At 50.7% G+C, this 27,397-nt stretch overlaps 1 protein-coding gene across 1 annotated transcript in view; it reads right to left on the bottom strand.

Moving 5' to 3' along the window:
- The window catches only part of MMD2 (monocyte to macrophage differentiation associated 2), a 49,643-nt gene extending 35,006 nt beyond the window's left edge, over nucleotides 1–14,637 (bottom strand). The window contains exons 1-3 of the mRNA XM_060079270.1: nucleotides 14,591–14,637; nucleotides 14,395–14,476; nucleotides 10,963–11,024 (exon numbers count right to left, since the gene is read on the bottom strand). Coding sequence (XP_059935253.1) covers nucleotides 10,963–11,024; nucleotides 14,395–14,476; nucleotides 14,591–14,637 — 191 coding nt within the window. The remainder of the gene's footprint in view (nucleotides 1–10,962; nucleotides 11,025–14,394; nucleotides 14,477–14,590) is intronic.
- Between the last annotated feature and the right edge of the window lie 12,760 nt (nucleotides 14,638–27,397).

Here is a 27,397-nt window from a genome sequence, read left to right as displayed (position 1 = left end):
GCACGCAGGCTTTCTCTAGTTGCAGCGAGCAGGGGCTACTCTTCGTTGCAGTGTGCAGCCTTCTCGTTGCGGTGGCTTCTCTTGTTGCAGAGCACGGGCTCTAGGCACGTGGGCTTCAGTAGTTGTGGCACGCGGGCTCAGTAGTTGTGTCACACGGGCTTAGTTGCTCCAGAGCAAGTGGGATATTCCTGGATCAGGGCTTGAACCCCATTTCCCCTGCATTTGCAGGTGGATTCTTAACCACCGCACCACCAGGGAAATCCCTCAACAAGGTTTCTGAATGAATCAATGAACCACCTAACCAAGTGTGGGTGCCCAACCAGTGGACAAGTCAGGCATGCCCACCACATGCCAGACCACGCTGGCCCCTCAGGGGACACGGTGTCTGAACAGCCCCCAGCCCGCGCCTGCTCCAAGCAGCTTGCAGTCTGGCTGGGGAAGGGTGATCAATGACACGGGGCCTGCCAGACTCTCCCCTGCTTGAGACGGGGACTTAGGACAAACCTGGAGGGGTGGGCTGTGTCTGGATGAACCTGAAGGTGCGTGTCTGCACTGCTGCTGGAGTGGAGTTTCTGGACAATTGTCACTTTCTAACTGTCCCTGCACATCTGTCAGCTTAGGTTTGCAGTCCAGGCATAGGGCAATAAACGGAGATCTGCTGGTGCTGAAAGGACAGCTCCCCTGAGAGCCCAGCCCAGCTGCTAGCACCCCAATCCCGCTGTACCAACCTGTCCCTTAATCGGCACCCACTGTGTGCCGGTTTACATGCATTTCCTCCAAACGATCCTATGAGGGAAGCATCATTATCCCCGTGTCACCCGACCCTGCCCCTCACACCCTCTCCTGGCCACGTCACCACCTGAAATTCTATCATACAGTTATCTGTCTGTTGTCTGTTTCTCACACCAGAATGTGAGCTCCACGAGGACAGGGTCAGCCCTGTATTCCCAGCACCCAGGACAGCGCCCAGCACACCACAGCACGCGGCAATTGTTGTTTAATCAACGAACAAATGAAACAGATTTCTATGTGGTGCAGCCAGGTGTCCACGGCAAGGGCGGGGAACATGTTCCCAGCTGTCCTCACTGTGGCCCAACACCACACTACAGACCCAACCTCCCTCCCCTCCCTCTCCTGCCCACCTCCAACTACAGACTTCCACCCAAGCGGTAATTATTAAAATCAGAGCCACACAACCCCCAGGGCTCCTGATCCCTTCAAGCCCCCTCTTGGCCTCCAGTGCTCCCGCCTTCTGGTTGGTGAGATCCACCCACATGGCAGGGTCATGGCGACTTCCAGACAACCCCAGCCCAGATGCCCTTGTGCCCTTGGTGACTCCTTCAGCTGGACATTTGGGGAGGAAGGGGAACTGCATCATCGGGTGGAAGATGGGAGCTCAAGGGCAGACCACACCCCGCAGGTCTGACCTTCACCATCTTGCAGCTCCTGCTTCCCAGAAAAGCAGGACTGAAGGTGCAGGGACCTGGTCCCAAGACGAGTCATTCTCTTAGTGTAACCCTAACGACTCTGCTTCATTCAGAGTTATGCACTGTCCATTCTGCGGCCAGAGGGACACACCCCACACCCTGATATGTGTATGCACCTGGGCCACCCCTCCTGCAGCGATGGAGGACCTGAGTCCCAGGGAAGCTACGTGACCAGCCCAAGGGTGCCCCGGTGGGTGAGCGATGGGACCAAGACCGTCAGATACACCGTCAGAACACTCAGTCCACGCTGGGCCCTGGGCCAAGCACTTGCCATGCCCGGCATTTAGTTCTCCAACAACTCTCTGATGAGGGCCAATTATTTTGTCCATTTTACAGATGAGGAAACGGAAGCTCAGAGACTCAATCAACCCTGTGAGATGAGTACTACTATTCTTTCCCATCTTTCAGAAGAGGAAGCCAAGGCACAGAGAGGCCACGTAACATGCCCGAGGTCACACAGCCGTTAAGGGGAGGGGCCCCGAGGGAGGCCCAGGGGGTCCGACAACAGAAGTCACCCGCGGTAAAATTCTACTTCCCAGTTCTCAAGTACATAAGTACCCTACATACGAACATTCAAGTTGCGAACTTCCAAAGATGCGAATGTGCTACTACCCAGACATCACTGGATCGTTTTTTCAAGGGGGTAGATAGAATTGAATCCAGCAAGGAACCAGAACCTGTGCCATCAACGTCAGGCGTGAGTGACATTGCAGCTCATCTCCTACTGCTGACGACCCTTCAGCTCTACCATCTCCCACCTCCTCTCCCCGCTCCAGTCAGTAACTCTTCTTGCCTGTTCACTCAGTGCCAGCCCCTGTATGCCAGCTGTTGTGCTGCACTACTGTACTTGTCAAGGTGCTGTACTGTAAGATTTAAAATGTTCTCTTGGGACTTTCCTGGTGGTGCAGTGGATAAGACTCCGTGCTCCCAATGCAGGGGGCCTGGGTTTGATCCCTGCTCAGGAAACTAGATCCCGCATGCATGCCGCAACTAAGAGTCTCCATGCCACAACTAAGGAGCCCGCTTGCTGCAACTAAGACCCAGCACAACGAAATAAATAAATATTTTTTAAAGTTTTCTTTATTTTTTGTGTTTTTTATGTACTATTTGTGTGAAAAGTATTATAAACGTATTACAGTATGGTACTATGTAGCTGATTGTCAGTTGGGTACCTAGGCTAACTTTGTTGGACTTATGAACAAATTGGACTTACAAACACACTCTCGGAACGGGACTCATTCTTCTGTAGGGGACTTACTGTATTTACGATGTGCCATCCACTCCCAGGTAACGTGGAGAGGACACACCTGCTCTCTCCACTGCCCCAGGTTCGTGGGGAGACAGCCAAGGGAGCAATTCAAATGTGGGGCAGGGCTTCCCTGGTGGCACAGTAGTTGAGCGTCCGCCTGCCAATGCAGGGGACACGGGTTCGTGCCCTGGTCCGGGAGGATCCCACATGCCGCGGAGTGGCTGGGCCTGTGAGCCATGGCCGCTGGGCCTGCACGTCCGGAGCCTGTGCTCCGCAACAGGAGAGGCCACGGCAGTGAGAAGCCCGTGTACTGCAAAAAAAAAAAAAGTGGGGCAGGATGGAGACAGCAAGCAACAGTGGTGAAGGAACTGAGGTTATGAGAAGCAGAAACTGTGAGGCAAAGAAAACCAACAGAGACAAGGGTGAGGAAGGGAGATGGTGAACGCGGAGAATGGGGTAAACACCCAGAGAGTCACTGAGGCATCTATGGGGGCACCTGGCCTCCGGCTCCGGCTCCCTTGGAGCCCTGAACGCACTAAGCTCTGTAACAAGCCCAGGTGCCCTGCTGTTTAAGAAACGACTTCACTTAGTCACGGTGAGCACTGTCCACACTCACACCTTCTGTGAGCTAAGCCAGCACTCTGTGGTCAACTCCAGTGGCCCTTCCACTCATCTGGCTACAGATCCGCGGGGCTGCCAGGGAGGGGTCTGAAGAGGTCTGGACCTCAGCCTGGGAGCTCTGACAGCATGGGGATCCTTGCAGGGAGGGCTGGGGTCTTTGCAGGGAGGAATCGGCAAAAGCTCAGACCGGAGGTCAGACAGATCTGAGTTTAGAGCGGGTTGTCCCTCTCACCTGCCATCAGACCAGCCTCCCTGTCAGCCTCATCTGTAACATGGGGCCAATAATACTTATCTGGCAGGGTACAGAATGGATTAGAATCAATGCACACGGCATCTAGAGCAAACCCTGGAACATACAAAATGCTCAGGAAATGGTGGATGTCATTACTGTGGTGGCAATTAACAAGAAAAAATTAGTGGCAGAGAAGCAGTCTGGGACACTGGGAATTAGTCCACCCAAATCTCGATCCACACTTCTTATTGCATCTACCTGGCCGTGTTCTTGATTTGCTCCTCTGTTGGCCAGGAGTCCCGGGTTGAGGCATCAGAGGCTCCCTCTGCTCAATGGGAAGAATGATTTTGAATCCCATGATCGATTAGTGATGTCTGCCCTGGGCACAAGGGAAGGATGACAGTAGGTGTGCTATGTATCCTACCCTAATAATCCTATTAGAGTAATGTTCAGGCAGTACTACCCTTAAACAAGAGGGACTCTGTCCCTAAGCCTGTCCCTTTAGATCCATTACTTCTCCAACTTTCATGCACACATGAATCACTGAAGGATCTTATGAAAATAAAGATTCTGATTCCATAGGTCTGGGGTGGAGCCCAAGATTCTGCTTCTAACAAGCACTAGTTGATGCCAATGCTATGGATCTGTGGAGTATGTGTGGATCAGGGTTTAGAGGTCCTGCTCTCACAAACGCAGACTAATTTGTTAAGGAGACTTTGAGCACCTTGGTCACGGGGGATCCAGCACTCATCGCTGGCAGTGTGAGCTGTCACCCTGGACGTTCACTTTGTGAATAACACGGGCAGGACCAGGCAAGTACTGCTTCACATCTCCTGTCCTGTGTCCTTGGAACAAAAGGTGGGTGCAAATCCATACAATGGAACATCATTCAGCCTTAAAAAGGAAGGTACTACAATGAGGTATCACCTCACACCGGTCAGAATGGCCACCATGAAAAAGTCTACAAATAAGAAACGCTGGAGAGGACACGGAAAAAAGAGAGCCTCCTGCACTGTGGGTGGGAATTTAAGTTGGTGCAGCCACCATGGAAAACAGTATGGAGGTTCCTCAAAAAAGTAAAAGCACAGTTACCATATGATCCAGCAGTCCCACTCCTTGGCATATCTGGACAAAACTATAATTCAAGGAGATACACGCACCCTTATGTTCACAGCAGCACTATTTACAATAGTCAAGACATGGGAACAACCTAAATGTCCATCGACAGATGAATGGATAAAGATATGGCACATATATACAATGGAATATTACTCAGCCATTAAAAAGAATGAAATAATGCCATTTGCAGCAACGTGGATGGACCTATAGATTATCATACTAAGTGAAGTAAGAGAAAAGAAAGACCCTATCATTTACCATACGATATCACTCATATGTGGAATCTAAAATATGACACAAGTGAACGTATCTACAAAACAGAAACAGACTCACAGACATAGAGAACAGACTTGTGGTTGCCAAGGGGGAGAGTGGGTGGGGGAGGGATGGATTGGGAGTTTGAGATTAGCAGATGCAAACTATTATATATAGAATGGATAAACAACAAGGTCCTACTGTAGAGCACAGGGAACTATATTCAATGTCCTGTGATAAGCTATAATGGAAAAGAATACGAAAAAGAATGTATGTATATATATATGTATAACTGAATCACTGTGCTGTACAGCAGAAATTAACACAACATTGTAAATCAACAATACCTCAATAAAATTAATTTTTTTAAAAGAAGAAGAAAATTCTGACACTTGCTCCAACATGGATGAACCTTGAAGACATTAAGCTGAGTGAAAGGAGCCAGACATAAAAAGGACAAGTATTGTAGGATTCCACTCATACAAGGTCCCTAGAGTAATCATATCCATAGGGACAGAAAGCAGAAGGGTGTGTGTCAAGGGCTGGAGGAGGGGGACGGGGGAGTTAGTGTTTAACGGGGACAGAGTCTCGGTTTGTGAAGATGAAAAACTCCTGGAGATGATGGTGGTGACGGCTGCACAACAAGGTGAATGTGCTTAATGCCACCGAAGTGTACACTGAAAAATGGTCCAAACGGTAAATCTTACATTAGGCATATTTTACCATAATTTTTAAAAAACCAACTGCATACAAATGCTGTGAAGGTTTGTGGGTGATGCCACGGCTGGCACTGGCAACCAGAAAGATGTGAGCAGCAGGCAGGCTTGGGTAAGAGAAAAGACAAACTACAGTCACCCTCCCCATCCGTGGGTTACACATCCCAGGGATTCAACCAACCTGGGATGGAAACTACTACGTGATCCGCTGCTGACTGAATCCGAGGATGGTTGAATCCACGGATGCAGAACCCGCGAATACGGAGTAAAACCTGCAAGAGATTTGAGCATCCGCGGACATGCCAGCATTCGGGGGAGTCCTGGAACTAAATCGGCTCCCTGATCCCCGCTCCCCACCCCCGCGGGTACAGAGGGACGACTGTCATTCATCCGCCAAAGCCTTGCTCTGAAGACAGCATGAACGCCGTAGGCTGATGCCCAAGAAGAGTCACAGTCCAGTAACCTCAAGCATCAATTTGTTTCTCTTCCTGTTTCATTTCCAGGTTTCAAAGACACTCATGAATTGCCTTGGAATTCCCAGTACGTGCACATGGTAGCTGAGAAACATGTGAAATATTAATGAATTCATATCACTCCTGAACTTGTATATGTGCAGGACTAGAGGTAACTTGCATAAGACATAATTCCTATTCTTTTCTTTTTAATTGAAGTACAGTATAGTTGACTTACAATGTGTGCCAGTCTCTGGTGCACAGCAAAGTGACTCCGTTTTACACAATATAGACATTCTTTTTTTAATATCCTTTTCCATTATGGTTTAGCCCAGGACACTGGATACAGCTCCCTGTGCTATACAGTAGGATCTTGTTGTTCACCCATTCTAAATGTTGATAGTTTGCATCTACCAACCCCAAATTCTCAGTCCATCCCTCTCCCTCCCCTCAACCCCTTGGCAATCATAAGCCTGCTCTCTACTTATTCTTTTTTTTTTCCTACCTATTCTTTATGTTGGCAACGAGGTGGACATTGAACTCCAGGTGTGAGCAGTTTCATTTTCATATGATAGGTTTCAATTACATTTTCAAAACAATCAAATAAAATATTTCAGCTTTACTTAAATACTGTTTGACTTTAAAATGTTATACTTATTCATCTTAATTTGCATTTTGCCTTTTCAATTTAATAGAAGTTTTTGAATATTTTAGAATTAAAAATCATTTAACTTTTTTCAGTTTCTGACATTTGCTTTAATTTACATTTGTGGGGTTTTTTTAATTACATTTTTCATTTGAATCCTTTAGGCTAGTGCTCTTCCAGAGAAATTTCTGCAATGATGGAAATGTTAAATGTCTGTGTTGTCCCATACAGCAGCGCTGGCCACATGTAACTATAGAGAACTTGAAATGTGGCTGGTGCAACTGAGGAGCTAGCTTTTTTTTTTTTTTTTTGCGTTACATGGGCCTCTCACTGTTGTGGCCTCTCCCGTTGCAGAGCACAGGCTCCGGACGCGCAGGCTCAGCGGCCATGGCTCACGGGCCCAGCCACTCTGCGGCATGTGGGATCTTCCCAAACCGGGGCACGAACCCGTGTCCCCTGCATCGGCAGGCAGACTCTCAACCACTGTGCCACCAGGGAAGCCCGAAGAGCTAGCTTTTTAATTTTATTTTAATAAATTTAGATTTACCTTTTTCTTTTGTTTTTTTTGGCCGCATGGCATATGGGTTCTTAGTTCCCCTTCCAGGGATGAAAGCCATGCCCCCTGCATTAGGAGCACAGAGTCTTAACCACTGGACCTCCAGGGAAGGTCTAAGATTTACTTTTAAACAGCCACAGGTGGCAAGGGCTACAGCGCCAGACAGAACACCTTTAGATTACTACTGTTAACAGAACCCCAATATAAGTGAAAATCTTGACTATAAATAATGATTTTGCTGCAATGAAGTCAATCAAATAAATCATTTGACATACATAATAATTAATAAACTATGTATGTCTTTATTACTCATCCAAGCAAGGCTGCCCAGCAACGAACGCCAAAGACGCGTGTAAAAATTAACTACACTCAGCTGCCTTTCTATTTTTTTTTTTTTTTTGGCCTCGCCACTCGGCATGCGGGATCTTAGTTCCCCAACCAGGAATCGAACCCGTGCCCCCTGCAGCAGAAGCGTGGAGTCTTAACCACTGGACCGCCAGGGAAGCGCCCTCAGCTGTCTTTGACACTAGCCAGTCTTCAATCAGATGACGGCCACCGTTTTACAGAGTGTTCACTGTTGTCACCATAGAAGTATAGTTGCCGGAAGGGGGACAGAACCCATTTTGTTGAGAAGCTTGTTAGCTTGGTTTTTTGGTGGGATAGGGAGGGTGGGAGGGAGGGAGACGCAAGAGGGAGGGGATATGGGGATATATGTATATGTATAGCTGATTCACTTTGTTATAAAGCAGAAACTAACACACCATTGTAAAGCAGTTATACTCCAATAAAGATGTAAAAAAAATACTTGAAATAACCAGACATACGGCAGGTGGGCTTCTGTGGGGACATTGCCCTGGCCCGACTGCGTTTGGGGCGGGGCCATCAGTGAATGAACAAAGGAGGCCGGCGCACAGACGGAGTGTTCTCAGAGCCCTTCCAGTCCCAGCAACGGTGCAGGCAGCAGGGAGGACTCGGAATTCTAATCCCCGCGTCCAGTGGGGAGTAGAGACTCGGCGTGTGAGACACGTACCCTGCAGCTGCGGGTGATGACGATGATTATTCCCCAGGGTCGCATGGGAGAGGCAGACAAGCAGGGTCCAGACAAACCCAGGTGTGAATCCTACCAACTGCTCTTCGGCCTCGGGCAAACCAAACAGGACTAGAAACTGCAGCTACTCCCAGGACGGGCAAGGATCCGAGGAGACGATGGACAGGAAGTGTGGGTCATCTATCTCCCCCTCCTCCATGAAGCCCTGGGCCGGCCGTGTCCCAGGTAGCCCAGCAAGGCAGAAGCACCCATGAGCCCCATCTCCCCTCCCACCCCTTCTCCAGCCATGCAGACACCTGCTGATGTCAGAGAAAGCTCTGCCAAGATGGAAGCGTTTCTCCGACAGCCCTATGGATCTTGAGAAACTTGCTTGTTACAAACTGCCTCGAATCCTCTCTGGAAAGAGACAGACTGGATAACAGTAACTATGACATAAATAGCCACCGCTCTGGAGCACCAGCTGTAGACCAAGGACCTCGCCAGATGCTTCACATACCTTATCTTAATCACCTCAAGAACTACAAACGTTTACGAAACCGGTGACCTTCAGAATTTCAGAGTCCTGGCTGGAGCAGGACTGGTCCTAAGTGGCTGTGAAGGGACCTCAGATAGTAGGACGGGGACTAAACCTACAGAAGGCCTCCCAGGGCCACTGCCACCACCCCCACCTGTTAACCTCACTTACGAGGAGGAAAGCAAGGCTCAGGGAAAAAGTCCCCTGCACAAGAGAAGCCAACAAAGAGGAGGGCGGAATCACAGCACAGGCTCCTGGCTCCTTCTGTATTTCCCAAGGACCCCACCATGGAAGGAGTGGGACCCGAGCTTTGGCCTTAGAAGCAACTCCAAACTCCATGGCAGGAACTGTGCTGGGTGGGGGGCAGGTCCCCAACCAAGTCTTTATAGTCTGGGCCCTCGGTGAGCCTCACCTGGACCTGGTGACCCAGGGCCCCAGGCCAATACCCAGAACTGACAATGGATCAGGTATGTGCTGCAGAGATGCTCCTGCAGCGTTGTGCACAGAAGCGGAATCCAGAAAGCAACTTGATTGTCCAAAAGTGGGAAATAATAAAATAAAGCAGGGTATGATGACGAGATGGAATATTAAGCAAAAGCCCCCTTTAAGCTGAGGTTGCAAACAATTATGAAAGACAAAGGAGACGGGATTATGGCAGGTCAATTTTTAAAAATTAGAATACAACGCTAGCTATAGAGTATCTACAGAAAAAGACTGGAAGAGGGGCTTCCCTGGTGGCACAGTGGTTGAGAATCTGCCTGCTAATGCAGGGGACATGGGTTCGAGCCCTGGTCTGGGAGGATCCCACATGCCGCGGAGCAACTGGGCCCATGGGCCACAACTACTGAACCTGCACGTCTGGAGCCTGTGCTCCGCAACGAGAGAGGCCGTGATGGTGAGAGGCCCGCGTACCGCGATGAAGAGTGGCCCCCACTTGCCGCAACGAGAGAAAGCCCTTGCACAGAAACGAAGACCTAACACAGCAGAAATAAATAAATAAATTACTAAACTCCTACCCGCAACATCTTCCTTAAAAAAAAAAAAAAGGGCCTCCCTGGTGGCGCAAGTGGTTGAGAGTCCGCCTGCCGATGCAGGGGATACGGGTTCGTGCCCCGGTCTGGGAGGATCCCATGTGCCGCGGAGCGGCTGGGCCCGTGGGCCATGGCCGCTGAGCCTGCGCGTCCGGAGCCTGCGCGTCCGGAGCCTGTGCTCCGCGACGGGGGAGGCCACAACAGTGAGAGGCCCGCATACCGCAAAAAAAAAAAAAAAAAAAAAAAAAAAAAAAAAAAAAGACTGGAAGAAAAGTCACATTTAACAGTGATGATCTCCAGACCATAGGATTAAAGGTCTGCTGCTTTCATCTTTATATCTACTTCCCATAATTTAAAAACTTTTCTCCAAGGAGCATGTGTTACGTTTATAACCATAATGTTATTTTACAATGGCCCACGTTTAAGGTCACATTGCATTAAGCGAAAGAGGGCACCTATGTCTTCAGAGGTTAATTCGCTCATCCAAAGTCACACAGCCAGTATTATGCAACGGATTTTGATTGGTAACTGCTCAGGTGCCACGTGCTGTTCTGGACATGGAAGCAGCAGCGGGCACAGACAGACATGTGGACTACACTTCCCGGCTTCCTTGCAGTGAGGTGGCGCCATGTGGGGCTCACCCAGGAAATGTGAGACCCTGCTGCCTTCCAGGACACGTAGAACCCAGTTCATTTTTCTTCTCAAGTTAAGAATTACAAGGACCCACAAGCACCCTGTGTATCCTTCCCTCCCTCCCTTACAGGTAGCCACTAACCTGATTCTGGAATCATCGCTGCCTCACTTTTCACGTACTTTTCTCTGCATTCCTAAACAACACAGTTTACTGGGATTTGAGTGTTACATGATTGGAGTCATGCTTTCTTCTGTGTTTTGCTACTGTTCGACACGTCTGTGAGATTCATCCATACGTTGCCTGGGACTGGACTTGTTTTCCTTGCAGGATTACTACTCCACTGCATGGATACATACTGTTCCATCAACGTGGACCTCTGGGCTGACTCCAGGTCTTGCTTACCTTGAACAGTCCTGCTGAGAAAATTCTGGGCCATCTCCCCCGGCACACATGTGCAGAATTTCCTAGGGCAAACACCCAGAAGAGAGTGGCCGTGTCCAAGTTTACATGGTAATCTCTGTTTTCCAAAGTAGTTATAATAGTATTGTCAGACTTCTTATATATTGAATACAAGAATGGCGTCCCATGGACTCTTATGTTGCATTTCCTTGATCACCAACGCAAGTGAGCAGCTGTTCACGTGCTTATTGCTCATCTGTGTCCTCCCTTCCTGAAATGACTGTCTTTTTACATTTTCTATGGGGCTGTCTTTTCCTTATTGTGGTTCTTTATAGATTCTGGATATTATTATTTATTTAATTTTTTTTTGGCCATGACGTGCAGCTTTTGGGATCTTAGTCCCCCGACTAGGGACTGAACCCGTGCCCCCTGCAGTGAAAGCACTGAGTCCTAACCACTGGACCTCCAGGGAGTTCCCGATTCTGGATATTAATTACTTGTTGGTTAAGTATGTTGCAAATATGTCCTTCAAGTTCGTGGCTTGTCTTCTCTTGTCTTCCTGGCATTTTTGGGGAAATAAAAATTCATAATTTTTAATGTAGTTGAGTTTATCAATCTTTTATGGTTTGAACTTTTTGTGCCTTCAGAAATCTTTACCTAGCATGATATCCAAAAGATATTGTTTCAAATTTTCAAAAAGTTTTCTATTTTTTTTTTAAATTTCACTTGCAAATCTTTAATCCATCTAGAAATGCTTTTTCTGTATGGTGTGAGGTAGGACTCCAGTTTCGTTGTTTCCATCTGGATTATTGTCTCAGTACCACTTATTCAATAGACCATCCTTAACTGGTTTGATCAGCAAGGCCACCTCTGTCAAAAGTCAAATGCCTTTATATGCATGAATCTGTTTCTGGCCTCTCTGTCCTGTTCCATTGGTCAATTTGCCTAGCCCTGAACCAACACTACAGTCTTTAATTCCTATAGCTTGATGATAAGTATGTTTCTGGATGTAGATAAACCATTCAAGGACTCAAGGTTAGAACCTTAAAGATCAGTTGGTACAACCACCCACTGAGAAACAGAGGCTCAGAGACGGAAAGCATCTTTTGCAACGTCACACAGCATTTAACCAGGAGCAGTGTTAAGAGCGGAATGTTTGTGACCCCCCTCCAAAAAAAAATTCGTATGTTGAAATCTAACCCTCAGTGTGATGACATTTGGAGGTAGAACCCTTGGGGCATAATTAGGTCATAAGGGTGAAGCCCTCATGAATGGAATTACTGCCCTTATACGAAGAAGCCAAAGAGCTAGCTTCGTCTCTTTCTGACCTATGAGGATACAAGAAGTCAGCAATCTGTAACCTGGAAGAGGGCCCTCACCAGAACCCGACCTTGCTGGCACCCTGATCTCAGACCTCCAGCCTCTAGAACTGTGAGAAATACTTTTCTGCTGTTTTTAAGGCACCTAGTCTATGGTACTTTGTTATGGCAGCCTGAAAGGACTAAGGACTAAGACAAACACCCATCTCTCACCCTGGAGGACATTCTTGTCCTGTTCAATATGACAATCACTGACCACATGTGTGGTCAGTGTTTACTGAGCACTTGAAATATAGCTAGTTCAAACTGAGATGGGCTGTAAGTATAAAACACACCAGACTTTGAAGACTTGTGGTTGAAAAAAAACTGTAAAATATCTATGAATAATTTGTTTATATTGATTACATACTGAATATCCTTTGGATATAAAGTGTTAACTAAAATATATTCTCATAATTAATTTCACCTGTTTCTTTTCACCTTCTTATGACAGTGAGATGGGAAATTAGCCACACATTAAACGGAATGGCTATGAAAAAATTTAAAACTACCTCTGTGGCTTGTATGCTATTTCTATTGGACAGATCTGGGTCATACTATTAAATTCACTCAATCACAAAGCCTTGATTAAGGACCTAATATGTGGACTGGACGGTAGTAAGGGCCGCACAAGGAGGAAGGGAACAGAAATAGTTCTAATCAATGCATTCCATTTCCTCACTGGACCCATCACCCGTAGAAGCGTCATCAGCCCAAGCATGAAAGAAAGGGTTCATGGTCCAGCCCTCAGCCCAGCTGGAGAGCCCTATTCCAGTTACAGCGGGAGCAGCACCGGTGTCAAAATCTACAGATCATTTAGACCAACCCTCCTGTCTAACGGATTAACCAGTAGAGGTCCAGAGAGGTTGAGACACCTACCAAAGGTCACACAGCAGGTGTGGGACAGAGCTCCTTCCCCGCATCTGAAGTCTCCAGCCCCGGGTTTCTCCCTTCCCTTCCAGTGAACACTCCACCAACTTATATCTCACACCAGCACACAGGACCCTCGAGAACAATCCTCTGAAAGTCCAAGTTCCCACACCAGACGAGACCTCGCAGATTTGTGCAACCAGCCCCTCCCACCTTCCCGCCAAGAGAAATACCACAGGAATTCCTCCGGGCCTTCCCACCAGCAACCCCTTTCCAGCGGGACTCCCCAACTTCATGAAGGAGACACAACGCCCCCCCGCAAGAGGAAACAGAGATGAGACTGAGAGGGAAAGGACCCAGTCCTGCCTCCCCACTTTCCCGCCCTGAAGCCGAGCTCAGCCCGGCCTCTGGGGTCAAGCTGTGCTCCATCTGACAGCAACTTGTGGAGACTTCATGGAACCAGGGACCCTCAACAATTGCCAGGAGACAATGAGCTGTGTAGGTGTGACAGCAAAAAGGATGCCAACCCAGCTCAACTCACCACCTGCCCACTCCACCCACGGAGGCAGGAGGCCTGGCGGGAGGGTAAGAGCAGGTGAAGGCGGGCTCCCCTGGGCAGGAGGCCGACGCCTAGGGCTGCACACCCAGAGCAGTGGGTCCTCCCCCAAGACTCCTGGGGGCGAAGGGGCAATCCTAGAAAAGGTTTTCATCCAGCTTTCAGGCAAGCCCACCCCGCCAAAATCTTAGAGGAACTTAATATTCCCTCCCCCCCCCCAGCTCCTTAATTGGGTATCAAAGCGACAAGACCTTGGCTTCCACTCGGCAATCTGAAATCACCACTTTAGAAGAAGAAACTGAGGTTCAGGTGGGACCACAGACTTCCCACTATGAAAAGGCCAAGATGTATAGGTCCTGGTCCTGTGCCTCAGTTTCCTTACCCATTCCTCCTGCTTGCTATGAGGGTGGTCAGGGGTGGTGCGGGGGACAGGGGTGCTCGGGGGTTCGGTGGGGCGGTGCGGGCCAACGCCTTTTATCATTAACAAAAGCGCCGAATAGCGATTGAACCCGTGCAAAGTGCTTTCAAGGGATCATCTCACTTAATCCTCGCGGGGACCCTAGGGGTGGGGACTCTCATTATCCCCGCCTTTGAGACCTGAAAATTGAGGTTCAGAGAGGTGAAGCGACTCGCCCCAGGGCACCACGCTACGTCGGAGGCGCCGGGAACCCGCGCTCCTCCCGGGTCCAGCGCGCGGAGACTCACAAAGACCACGACGTCTCGTGTCCGGTTTCTTCCGGCCGGGGACAGGGTCCATTTATCACCCTGAATTCTCGGGGCGGCGGGGGGAGCGCGCTGGCGGCGCAGGAAGCCGGACCCGCCGCCCGCGCTTCCCACCCCCGCTCACCTCGCGTACTTCGTCTTCTGGAAATCCAGGAGCCGCGGAGCGAACATCGCGGCGGTTCCATCAGCCTCCAGCCCGGGGCTCCGACCGCGGCAACTTGAAGAGGCCGCGGCGCCGGAGCAGCAGGTCGGCGGCCGCGGGGCGGGGGCGGCCGGGGGCGCGCGGAGCCGAGCTGGAGCCGAGCCCGGAGCCGCCGATGCCAAATCCCGAGCAGCTGGTGGAGGGCGGGGCGGGGGGGCTCCGGGCCAATCGCCTGAGTCCCCGCAGCCCCGGCCCCCTCCCCGCGCGGCGCCGACCCCTCCCAGCCTCGCTGCGGGAAGGGAACCCTGGGGGAGGGGTGGAGGCCTAGGGGGGGCTTCCGAAAGCAGCCCCTTCTTCCTTGCTCCCCGGGCCCCCTCCTCCCGTAGTTTTTTCTGCGAGAGAAGACTGCCTGTTAGACGGAGTCCCGCTGTCCCCCGCGGCGGGGGCTGGGACGCCAAGGGGGGCGGACCCTGCCCGCGTGGCCGGCCCCAGAGCTTACCTGTAGCTCACGCTCCCCCCTCCGCCCCCGCCTTGCGTCCCTGCGAGGTGCGACGGCCCCAAGAGGGTGGCGCAGTCTCTGGGGAACCCCCTAATTCCCAGAGGCTGTGACTCTGGAGACCCTCACGACCCTGAGACAGGGGCACACGCATTTAGGCATTTGGTCGCCAGGTACCCAGGATGTGCCCACCACCACCCCAGCCCCCAAACCCTGCCCCGCATCTTTACAAAATTCAGCTTTCTCCTTTAGGGGACCTTGGCCTGGGTGATGGGCTATGCGAAACCACCTACTGGAAGAGGTGACACCCTGGGGGCTGCTGGAAGGCAGGACAGCCTTTGATGTGGAAAGACGGGTCCCCAAGTAGAAGGGCAGGTCCCTCCTTCCCACGCACACACCTCCCCGCCCTTCCCTCTCCTCCCTTCCCTTCCCAAGCCCCAGCTCCCTGCTACTTTTTATAACAAGCTTTATTTGAGATCCTACTACACAGTCAGAAAATAATCCCACCCACGTCCTCTGCCCCAAGGTAGCTAGAACAAGATGAAGGAGAAAGACAAAAGGAGTCCATCAAATTCATTTCTGCACTCCAGATGCCGGGCACACAGTGGGCACACACACCTGGAATTGGTGAGGACCAGAAGGGTTGCAGGTAGATGCGTTCAGAGGCCACTGCAGGGCCGGGGGGTGGGATGGTCAAGAGAAGCGATCCAGGGATGCTTAGGAGGTAAAAATCCACCAGACCCTGTTGATGGAGGACTAGAAGTGGGGGGTGACCCCTGGGTTTCTGGCTGGCCCTGCTGAGTGGGTACTGGTGCCACCTAGGGAGGGGGGCGGTGCCAGGAGTAGGGGAGATCATGAGTCGGGTTTTGGCCAGGTGAGCTTGAGGTCAAGGTTGGCATGAGTGGATAGGCCAAGGGATGGACATGTGGGCCAGAGGGTGTGGCAGGGTCCCAGCCCAGCCGGTGAGGAGGGGCTGGAAGGGTCAAGCTGGAAAGATCCCTTAGCGCCGTGGGTTTCGAATTGCTCTCTGGACTTGCTAGGGCTGTGACTTCCAATACAATAACCACCAGCCTCGTGCAACTACTTAACGTCTACGTTGAGTTAATCGAAATAAAATTGAAAATTCAGTGCCCTGGTTACTAGCCGTATTTCAAGGGGCTACCTTATCGGACCATTGCCAACATCATGGAAAGTTCCATGGGACAGCACGACACCAGAAGATCGCGGAGTCAACCTAGGGGATGGTGAGCAGCATTTAAAAACAAAGTGAAGTAGAAAAGACACAATGAGAACAAGTCACGTTCAAGAAACTTTTGTTTGTATACATCTGGGTCCTGGTCGGGATGGAAGAGCTATTTCTTACTGGGAGTCATGGTTAAGAAGCACGAGGAGGGCTTCCCCGGTGGTGCAGTGGTTGGGAGTCCGCCTGCCGATGCAGGGGACACGGGTTCGTGCCCCGGTCTGGGAAGGTCCCACATGCCGCGGAGCGGCTGGGCCCGTGAGCCATGGCCGTTGAGCCTGCGCGTCCGGAACCTGTGCTCCGCAACGGGAGAAGCCACGACAGTGAGAGGCCCGCGTACCGCAAAAAAAAAAAAAAAAGGACGAGGGAAAAAAAAAAAGAAGGGCAAGGCTCACAGCTGTGGTGGCTATAGCACCTCCTGTCCCCTCATATAGAGGAGGGAAAGGGAGGCTGAGAGGGGCCAGGGCACCCTCCCAAGGTCGCACAGCCTGAGGAGCAGGACCTGCCCCAGAAGCCAGCTCTGCAGGCTCTGAGCTCACTGCCCGCCACAAAACCCCTGCTCTAATGAGTTCTTAGATCTCCAGGAGCCCAAAGTCAAACTGAGCCAGGTAAGGCCGAGCCCTGCATATCATGACTTCTTACCTGACCTTGACCTCCATCGCCATTGCTCTGACCCCCAAACTCTGCCCCCGGCCTGTCAGCCACACCAGGAAACACCTGTCCCCAGGCACAAGCCAGACCTCCTCCAAAGCCCTCAACCCCAACTTCCAGAAAAAGGGCCCCGCTGGCTTTTCAAAGGTGAGAGCCCCCCCACTTTCTGGGGTGGCCAGGCCAGGCTCGGGGGGGTCCACCAGTAACCACAGCTCCCCAGAGGCCGAGGAGAGACACACAGAGAGGTGGCCTGGGCCTCCCCGGCTCCTGGGCCTCCCCGGTTCCTGGGCCTCCCCGGCTCCTGGACCTCCCCCGGCTCCTGGGCCTCCCTGATTCCTGGGCCTCTCCCGGCTCCTGGGCCTCCTTCGGCTCCTGGGCCTCCCCGGCTCCTGGGCCTCCCTGGGCTCCTGGGCCTTCCCTGGCTCCTGGTCTACTGGCCTCCTGCCGGCCCCCACCTGCGGTCCACCTTCAAGCAGGTCTTGGCTGTGGGCTCAGCAGGGCCCCGGAGGAGACCCCCGAAAGGAAACACAAGCCTAGAAATGGATTTTCTTTTCCTCCAAGAGCAATAGAAGTTGAATAAAAAATAAGTTACTATTTTTATGGCTGGGATCCAGTTGTTATAGCAACCGAGGGCCTGACTCCTGCACGGGAGTCGGGGTTGGACTGCGTGTGACAGAGAAGACAGGTGGGCTCCGGAGGCAGCAGGGGCTGGGGGACAAGCCTCAGGCCCCCGACCTTGGGGCCTGCCTGGGGTCCAGGTCTGCCCCACCCGACCCCCCGATCGGAAGTCCAGCCCTGCTCGCCGCTGACCCACCTCACCATGGCAGGTGGTTCTAACATCTTCTCCCTTTGGTGCAAGCCCACCTCCTACTAACGCTGTGGTCCCAGACTCGGCCCAGCCTTGTTCCCAGAGCCTGACTTCAGCAATCCTGGGACTGGGTGACATGCCTCATCTCCACCTGCGGCCCTGCCACAGTGACAACTCTCGGGCAAAGAAGATCAGATCCTCGACCTCACCTGGGCAAAACCCCACTTGCGATTCCCCCCTCCCTCTCTGCTGTTCCTCCTCTGGTCCCCTATCTCCCAGAGGTGGTACCAGCATCACCCCACTGGGCCAAGTTGGACAGGGGTTGGGAAGCTCTGAAGTGGCCCCCCTGAGACTCAAGGCTAGGTGCTAGCACTCAAGCCTCCGTCCCGCCACTTGTAAAATCGGGGTAACAGCGCCCACCCTGCAAGATCGCCGAGAAGCAAAGGTGACCTGGGCCTGACATGATTATGGAAAGTTTGCTTCCCCTTTAATCCTCTCTGTAACTCTACGTGGCAGGCATTGGCATTGCTAATATACAGGTGAGGAAACGGGCTCAGCCAGGTTAAGCCATGCAGCAAGCCACACGGCTAGATTGAAAATCAAACCCCGGTCTGTCTAAGCCTGAAGCCCCTGCACTATTGAACAGACGTTGATTATGCACTTACCGCATTCCTGGCTCTTCGGAGGTGCAGAGCGGGAGCAGGTGGGTGAGCTAAAGGCTGCCCAACCACCCATGCTTCTGTCCCCTTCCCTGGAGCCCTGACCGCATCACCAGGCTCTCCCTGCCCCACAGGGCCATCTCTCCCGGGACCCCACAGCAAGCCCTGACCTGATCCTCAACCTCCTCCCTCTTGCTGACCTTGATCTCCAACAGTAGGTGTGAAATGGGCACCTGCTATGCGCCTAGCAGGGTGTGGGAGCCAGAGGGAACCACAGTCCTGGCCGCCTAGAGCTTGGGGTCTGGTGTGACAGAAGGGACATGGGACAATTGCAAACCATCTGTTCATTCGCTCAGTCGGTGAATTTGAGTAAATGGCACGTGCCTGATTCTTCACATACATCACCTCATGAATCCTTTCAACAGCCAGACAAGGATTCCCATTCAGCTGACCCACTAAGGCTTGAAGAGGTGGCTGGTAACAGGTAGGAAGGGTGAAGCCGGGTTTCAAACCCGGGCTGACCTCACAGCAAACCCCCTGCTTGTTTCCAGAATCTCTCTTTCAGTATCCCAGCCTCCCTGCTTGGGACACACAGGTGAATGGGGGGCAGGCCTGGTGAAAGCAACAACCCGGGGACAGACAAAGTCTTGGGGGGTTGGGGACCAAGAAGGGGGAGCAACTTTGCCTGGGGGCTCAGGGCTAGGAGGAAGTTGGGGAAGCTTTCTCAGCTGAGGCTGCACAATGGCTGGAAGGTAGCCAGGAGGACCAGGGGCAGCCAGCGGAGGAAGTGTCTTCCAGGCAGAGGGAACAGCATCTGCAAAGGCTCAGTGGCATGGAGCAGCTTGAGTGTGGGGTCTGGACTCTACCCTCTAGACATTGGAGAAGCAAAGGGTTTTAAGCAAGGGGGTAGGCAAGCGGCAATCTCCATGCTACAGAAGCTCTGATGCTCATGGAAGATGGGCTGCCATTTAGGGCAGGAGCAAAGACACCCAGCTGAGCTGAGGGAGCAGAGACTAGAGATGCTGGGAGACAGAATCTACATGTCTTCAAGTGGAAATGGGGGGAAGGAAGGCATTGGAGTGGCCCCCCAATTCCCAGCTGAGGCCCAGCTTCTCAATGACAATACCACATTTCATCAAATCTAAGACACCATTCATGTAAGGTGCACTTTTGTGTACCACTCAGAAAGGTAAATCGCTGGCAATTAATTCTGCCGACATGGTATTGTGAACTTTTTCAAGCACACAGAGAAGTTCAGAGAATTGTACGGTGAACACACATATAACACCACCCAGAATCTACTGCTAACATTTGGGCCTATCACCCGGAATCTACTGCTAACATTTGGTCCTATCACGAATCTATGCCTTGATCCATCCATCATTCCACCTTCTTTTTTTTTGAGTGCATTTCAAAGTAGCTTGGAGACATCATAATAAACACTAGCATACATATCTATTACGGTCCTCTTTTTTTTAGGAGGAAATCTAGAAAGAGTGAAATACAAGTCTTGAGCAAATATTCACTGATATTTCACACTAAGTGAAGTAACTCAAAAGAGAAAGAAAAGTACCGTATGATATCACTTATATGTGGAATCTAAAATATGACACAAATGAACGTATCTACCAAACAGAAACAGACTCACAGACATAGAGAACGGATTTGTGGTTGCCAAGGGGGAGAGGGTTGGAAGAAGGATGGCGTGAGGGGCTGGGGTGAGCAGATGTGAGCTTTTATATACAGAATGGATAAACAACAAGGCCCTACTGTATAGCACAGGAAACTTATTCAATATCCTGGGATAAACCATAAGGGAAAAGAGTTCTTTTTTAACTTATTTTTGGCCATGCTACGCAGCATGCGGGATCTTAGTTCCCCAACCAGATATTAAACCCGTGCCCCATGCAGTGGAAGTGTGGAGTCTTAACCACATGACCAGCAGGGAAGTTCCCTGGAAAAGAATATTAAAAAGAATGTATATATGTGTATAATTGAGTCACTGCTGTACAGCAAAAATTAACACAACATTGTAAATCAACTATACTTCAAAAAAAAAAAAGAAACACACATTCACTGATATTTGACAAATGCATACACATATGTAAGCAAAATCCTATAAAGATATAGAACCCCACAAAGTTCCTTTATGCCCTGTGCCAGTCAACCCCCATCCCCACTCCCAGAGAATACCACTCTTCTGGTTAGTTTTGCCTGTTCTAGAACTTCCTATAAATGGAATCATACAGTCTGTATTCAGCATAATGCCTTTGATGTGTTTTGATATCCTTTGATCCTCAGCGTAATGCCTTTGAGATCCATCCAAGTTGTTTCGCGGATCAGTAGTTCATTCCTTTTATCACTGAGTCATTCCCCAGCGTGTGGGCGTACCAGGGTTAGTGCAGCCATTCCACTGTTGATTGACGCCTGGGCTGTTTCCAGTGTTCCGCTGTTACTGCCACTGAGAGGTCATCAAATGTTAAGACGCATCCCGGTTTCAGGGCTAAGACGGGAACTACAGTTCGAGCCACTGTGAATTGAGCATTTATTACCTGCAAGGTGTGTGCTTTGCACATATTCGCTCATTTCATCCTTCCAGCATCCCTTGGTAGGTTTCACCCGTTTTACAAAGGGGGAAACTGAGGCAGAAAGAGGTTAAATCACATGCCTAAAGTCAAACAGCAGAGTTGGAGTCAGGAGTCAAATCTGGGGAGGATGGATCCAGGGCTTAACTTCTGTGCCAGCCGCCCTGGAGGTGAGAGTGGGGCTGCCTAGTGTGCCTGGGTCCTACCCCAAGAGGGCACCACTGCTGATCACTTGTTTCCTCAGGGCCCTGCAAAGATCCAGGCCGGTGAGGGCTGCTACAGACCCCCAGGTGGGCCAGGCGGGCCCTAGAGTGGAGGGAAGACTCGGAAGCCTCCTGAGTCAGAATTCACAGGCCCATCCCAGCGCCCCAGGAGCAGAGACGGGGTAAGAACAGGGGGCCCGGGACCTGTCCCTCCCCCACCAGGGCTTCAAGGGCCCAGCAAAGTCCCTGCCAGGTCACGACCCCTCCCTCCCATCCACCCACTCCGTAGCAGAGCAGTCTCTCTCAAATGCAAACCTGATCAAGATACTCTCCCCATTGCCCTCAGGGTGGAATCAGGATAAAAGGGCCTCACCCACCATCACAATGGGGGATGACTCTAAACTCCCCCCAGACACTAGTGTTTTCTCCCACTCTGTGACTATGCAGATGCTGTTCCCCTGCCTGGAATGCCTTTCCACCTCAGCCTGCCTGGCAGGCCTCTATTTGCTTTTCCAGATTTAGACTGAGAGCAAAGGGCTCTGCCAGAGCTTTGGGGAAAATAGCTTCTTATTCCTTTTGTGCCACCTTTGAGCCATGCATATCTTATCTATATATATGTGTGTGTGTGTATACATGTATGTGTGTGCATGTGTGTATACGTGTGTATACACGTGTGTGTATGCATATATACATGTATGTGTATGTATATACATGCATATGGTTCAAACTATGTAAAAATGGTTTACATATACATATATCTCTCAGATTTTATAATGTATTGCAGATTTTACCACATACATGTTCCAGATTTTATGTTATACGTGTGTATGTAACTACTGGAGTGTTAGTCTAACCAGGCTCCTCCGTCCTCTGTCATCGCCCACAGCTGGGACCCCGACCATTCATTCCTTGTTCAGGCTACCACGTGCCAGGGCCCCGAGCCTGATGGAACTGCTGGGCCAGGGAAGCCAGGGGCAGGGGGCGGGGCGGGGGGGGGGTGAGTCTTGCTCCTTTACACCCTTGACTCCCTTCCCCCACCAGCCAGCTTCAGATCTTCCCAGAAGGGAAAAGAGCAGCTCCCAGGAGCCAGCTCCGCCCTGGTTGGGTTCCCCGGAAGCAGGCTCTGAGATGAGATTAGCCTGAGGGGATTTATTAAGGGACTATTTTTGGGGTGGGCAGCGGGGGCGGGGGAAGAGGCAGGAAGGGGCGGAGTGAGCGGCTGGGCTGCAGGGCACTCTCCCATGGCGGAGCACAGGTTCCGGACGCGCAGGCTCAGCGGCCATGGCTCACGGGCCCAGCCGCTCCGCGGCATGTGGGATCCTCCCGGACCAGGGCATGAACCCGCGTCCCCGGCATCAGCAGGCTGACTCTCAACCACTGCGCCACCAGGGAAGCCCCATTTTTTTTTTTTTTGCATCTCAGTCTTTTTTTTTAACATCTTTATTGGAGTATAATTGCTTTACAGTGTTGTGTTAGTTTCTGCTGTATAACAAAGTGAATCAGCTGTATGTATACATATATCCCATATCCCCTCCCTCTTGCGTCTCCCTCCCACCCTCCCTATCCCACCCCTCTAGGTGGACAGAAAGCACTGAGCTGACCTCCCTGTGCTATGTGGCTGCTTCCCACCAGCTATCTATTTTACATTTGGTAGTGTATCTATGTCCATGCCACTCTCTCACTTTCTTGCAGGGCACTCTTGACAGTGGCTTCCGCAGACCTCAGGCGAGTTCTGGAGCTGGGGAGACCCTCCAGGAGTGAGGAAGTTGGGCCTTTACACCCTCTCCCTCAGTCATCGGTGCAGCTGCGGGAAGGGGCCGGGGTGGGCGAGGCAACCTCGGAGGGCCGACAGCCTGGAGGGTAACTCCCCTCGTTCCTGCCGAGAGCTTCCTCTGATTGGCGACCTTAGTGCTCCAAACTGTCCGGCTCTTGCTGAGCCCCCTTGACTCTCTTCCCAGCCTCCCACCTCCTCCAAACACATCTGCTCTACCCCTGACTTAGCTGGGAATCCAAACCCCAAACTTCCCAAGCAGCAGAGCCCAGGACAGGAGGAGGTGCGTGGGTCTGGATCCCATCATGGGTCTGGTCCTTGTCCTCCAGACACCTGTTGTCTCTGCACAGTGTACCTGTGCCTAGGAGTTACTGCCCAAATCCTGTAGGAGGATAGACTCGGTAGTGTTACATCTCAGTTTGCAAAGTGCACAAGGGCACTAATTCAAGTGAAACCGGTCTCATTTTCAAAGAGGGCACTAGGGCTGGAGAGACCTCCTGAGAGGATGAAGCCCAATTCAAACCTATGTTCTCCAGTGACCTGGGGGCTTAGATGGAGGGGGAGGGCAAGGGAGAAGGGAAGGGGGAAGGTATTCCAGCTCTAAAACTGTAAAATTAAAATATAGCAACAGCAAAAGAAGAACAAAATTGGAGTAATCATACTATGTGATTTCCATTTACTGTAAAGCTACAGTAATCAAAACATTAAGAGGACTTCCCTGGTGGCGCAGTGCTTAAGAATCCACCTGCCAATGCAGGGGACACGGGTTCGAGCCCTGGTCCGGGAAGATCCCACATGCAGCGGAGCAACTAAGCCCGTGCGCCACAACTACTGAGCCTGTGCTCTAGAGCCCGCGAGCCCAACTAGTGAAGCCCATGCGCCTAGAGCCCGTGCTCCGTGACAAGAGAAGCCACCGCAATGAGAAGCCCGCGCACACCACAACGAAGAGTAGCCCCCACTCGCCTCAACTAGAGAAAGCCCACACACAGCAACGAAGACCCAACGCAGCCAAAAATAAATAAATAAATATTTTTTAAAAGACATTATGAATACGAGGAAAGAACAAACATACAGATCAATGGGATAAAACAGACCCTTCGATTTTTAACAAAGATGTCAAGGCAATTTAATGGATACACAGGATAGTCTCTTCAACAAATGGTGCTGGGGAAAATTGGACATCCATATGCAAAAAAAATTGTTGCTTCCATATCTCACATTGTATACAGAAATTAACTCATAGGCATCAGTGGTTTCCAGGGGCTGGGGGGCAAGGGTAGCCAAAGTTGATGACCAAGGGACACAAGGGAATTTTGGAGGGCGATGGAACTGTTCTATATCTCACTTGTGAGGGTGGTTACACAGCTGTATAAATCTGTCAAAACTCATAGAACTGAACACTTCATGCAAGTGAATTTTGCTGTATGTAAATTATACTGTAATTAGACTGAAAAGACTTAAGATACATATAATGGTACAGGGGGGAAAAAGCCACATCTTTGTACCTGTTGTGTGTGTGTGTGTGTAAGGTAGAGAGCAAATATGTGGTACTCTTGCGCCCATTTGCTGCTGTAATAGATGGTTATCAACTTTAACTTACATGCGTTTTTAACCACGGAAATGTTCAGTGCTCAAATTCCCAGGAGCTGACCACTAGTCCTGACAGTCAGGTCAGCCCTTCTCTCATCCGGGCCTCTCTGACATGCTTAGCCCCTCATCCATACCTGCCCCATCCACCCCACTTACCCATCTCCTGGTTACTGGACACCCCTGATCCCAGGCCCCTCAAGAGGATCCAAAGCCCAGGATCTAGACTTGGAGGGTCCCTTGGGTCCAAAATCTGGGCCTTGCTGGCCTCTTGTGGCCAGTAGAATTATCACACGTTAAAAAGTATGACAGTCTGGGAGTTGACTCTGATTGGGGCTGGGGTAGAGAGTGGGCGTGAGGGGGGCGCGCGGGGAGTGTAAATTGAGAAAACCTTCTCAGCGGTACACCTCGAAATTTGAAATGCAAAGACTCTTTGACCCACTGACCCCAGCTCAGGGAATCACCGATGATATTTTCTTGCCGAAACATACTTCCTCTTGTTCTCAGTAAAAAGTTAAAAGGAACATTCTCAATGTTGAGGTCAAAGAACCACAGAACCCAGAACGTGCAGTGCCTGCAGGAAAAGTGATCCTGTCTCTTCAACAAATCCCTGGCATAAAAACGGGGAGGGGGAAGATTCTTTTGATTAAAGTGAGACTTCCAGGCTCATCATGAATGTAATGCAGAGCCGTTGTTTGGATCCTGGTTCTAAGGAAACCACTGTAAAAAAGACTTTTGTGAGACAGTCAGGAGAGATGGAGCCCAGACAGCGTGCTTGATGATATTAAGGAGTAAGCGTTCATTTTGTGGGCTCCCCTGGTGGCGCAGTGGTTGAGAATCTGCCTGCCAATGCAGCGGACACGGGTTCGAGCCCTGGTCTGGGAAGATCCCACATGCTGCGGAGCAACTGGGCCCGTGAGCCACAATTACTGAGCCTGCACGTCTGGAGCCTGTGCTCCGCAACAAGAGAGGCGGCGATAGTGAGAGGCCCACGCACTGCGATGAAGAGTGGCCCCCGCTTGCCACAACTAGAGAAAGCCCTCGCACAGAAACGGAGACCCAACACAGCCATAAATAAATAAATAAAATTAAAAAAAAAAAGGAATAAGCATTCATTTTGTGAGGTGAGACAATAGCTTTATGGCCATGTTAAAGAAAAAAAGGGGTTTTCTGAGGGATATACTGAGGCACCTATGGGTGAAATGAAATCATGTCTGGGATTTACTTCTCAAGTATTTCTACCAGGTGTCAGGGAGTGTAGCTGAAACACAGGTGAAGTGTTGATCGTCATCGAAGCTGGGTTATGGGCGTGTGGAAATGCATTGTGCTTTCCTCTCTGCTTTTGGTGTATGTGAAAATATCCATAATTTTTAAAAAAATTAAGCGCTTAAAGGGGAACAGAGGAATTCCCTGGTGATCCAGTGGTTAGGACTCCATGCTTTCACTGCCGAGGGCCCAGGTTCCATCCCTGGTCAGGGAACTAAGATCCCATAAGCCACGTGGTGCAGCCAAAATAAATAAATAAATAAATAAAAGGGGAACAGAGAAGACAGCTGGACAGGGTCATGTTACGAAACCAGACTTGGGTCTGCTCGCCCACACACAGTAAAGCCAATCTATTGACACTCGGTCATGGTGAAGGAAAGTGCAGCATTTATTGCAGGTGCCAAGCAAGGAGTCCAGGTAGCTAAGTGCTCAAAGGCCTGAACTCCCCAGTGGCTTTCAGGGAAATGTTTTTGAAGACCAGCTGAGGGAGATGGGTTGTGGGGTGTGTGATCAGCTCGTGGACATTCTTCCGATTGGTTGGTGGTGAGGTAATCTGAGGTCAACATCATCAACCTTTTGGTTCCAGCTGGTCTGGGGTCTACGTGCTTGTGGGCAACATGCAGTTAACTTCTTCCACCTGCTGGGGGTTTCAGCCTCTGCAAAACAGCTCCAAGGACATGGCTCAGAATATTACCCAATAGCCCTTGAGGAGGAACTAAAGGTCCTTGACTTTGTTTAACGGCTACACTAATATGATTTTGTCTTATTTGACTGTTTTCTTTTCTTTCTGCATTTTCTCACGTCTCTGATTAGATTTACTCTTTGGAACTCAGGGAAGGCCTAAGAAGCTAAAGTTTTTCTACAGACAAGAGGCAGGCAGAGGAGGGGGTTGGGGGGATGGGGGGCCGGTCCTGTTCTGGAAGTCCTCATAGGGTTCTGCTCAGTTACAGTCAGAGAGGTTGGTTGGCCTTGGTCCCAAGGGGTCCCATTTAAGCCAAGACTTGAAAGATGGGAGTTGAGGGTGGGGTGGATTCAAGGCAAAGGGAAAGTCTTCAAGGTGGGAAAGAGAGAAGAAAGGGTTTGGAAGAAGAATGATGGGGCTGGAGAGTGGTGGGAGAGGGCAAGTAGTCCGAGGCGAGATGGAAGAGGTAAGCAGAGACTGTCCAGAACAGGCCCTTGTAGACCATGGTGAGGAATTGAATTTTGTTGGGAGGTAGGGTGGGGAGAGTGTCTATGATCCCGTTGCCTTTTAGGATTCCTCTGAGTGATGCTCCCGATAGTTTGAAATGAGGTGAGGGTGGAAATGTGGAAACCAGACGGAAGCCTTTTCTCACCCCAAGGTGAGAGATGATGGTACCCAGGACATTGATGGGGGTGGACAGGGAGAAGTGGTTAGTTTCTAACTGTACTTTGGAAGTAGAATCTGCCCTGTTTCCTGAGGGTGGGGCAGACTGGATACACAAACATACCATAGCCAGACCCGTAAGTCCAAGACCCCAAACAACCACCCCTGCAGCCATCAG

Source organism: Mesoplodon densirostris, chromosome 16, assembly GCF_025265405.1.
Source record: "Mesoplodon densirostris isolate mMesDen1 chromosome 16, mMesDen1 primary haplotype, whole genome shotgun sequence".
Classification (NCBI taxonomy): Eukaryota; Metazoa; Chordata; class Mammalia; order Artiodactyla; family Ziphiidae; genus Mesoplodon; species Mesoplodon densirostris.
This window is presented reverse-complemented; position numbering and strand designations above follow the sequence as displayed.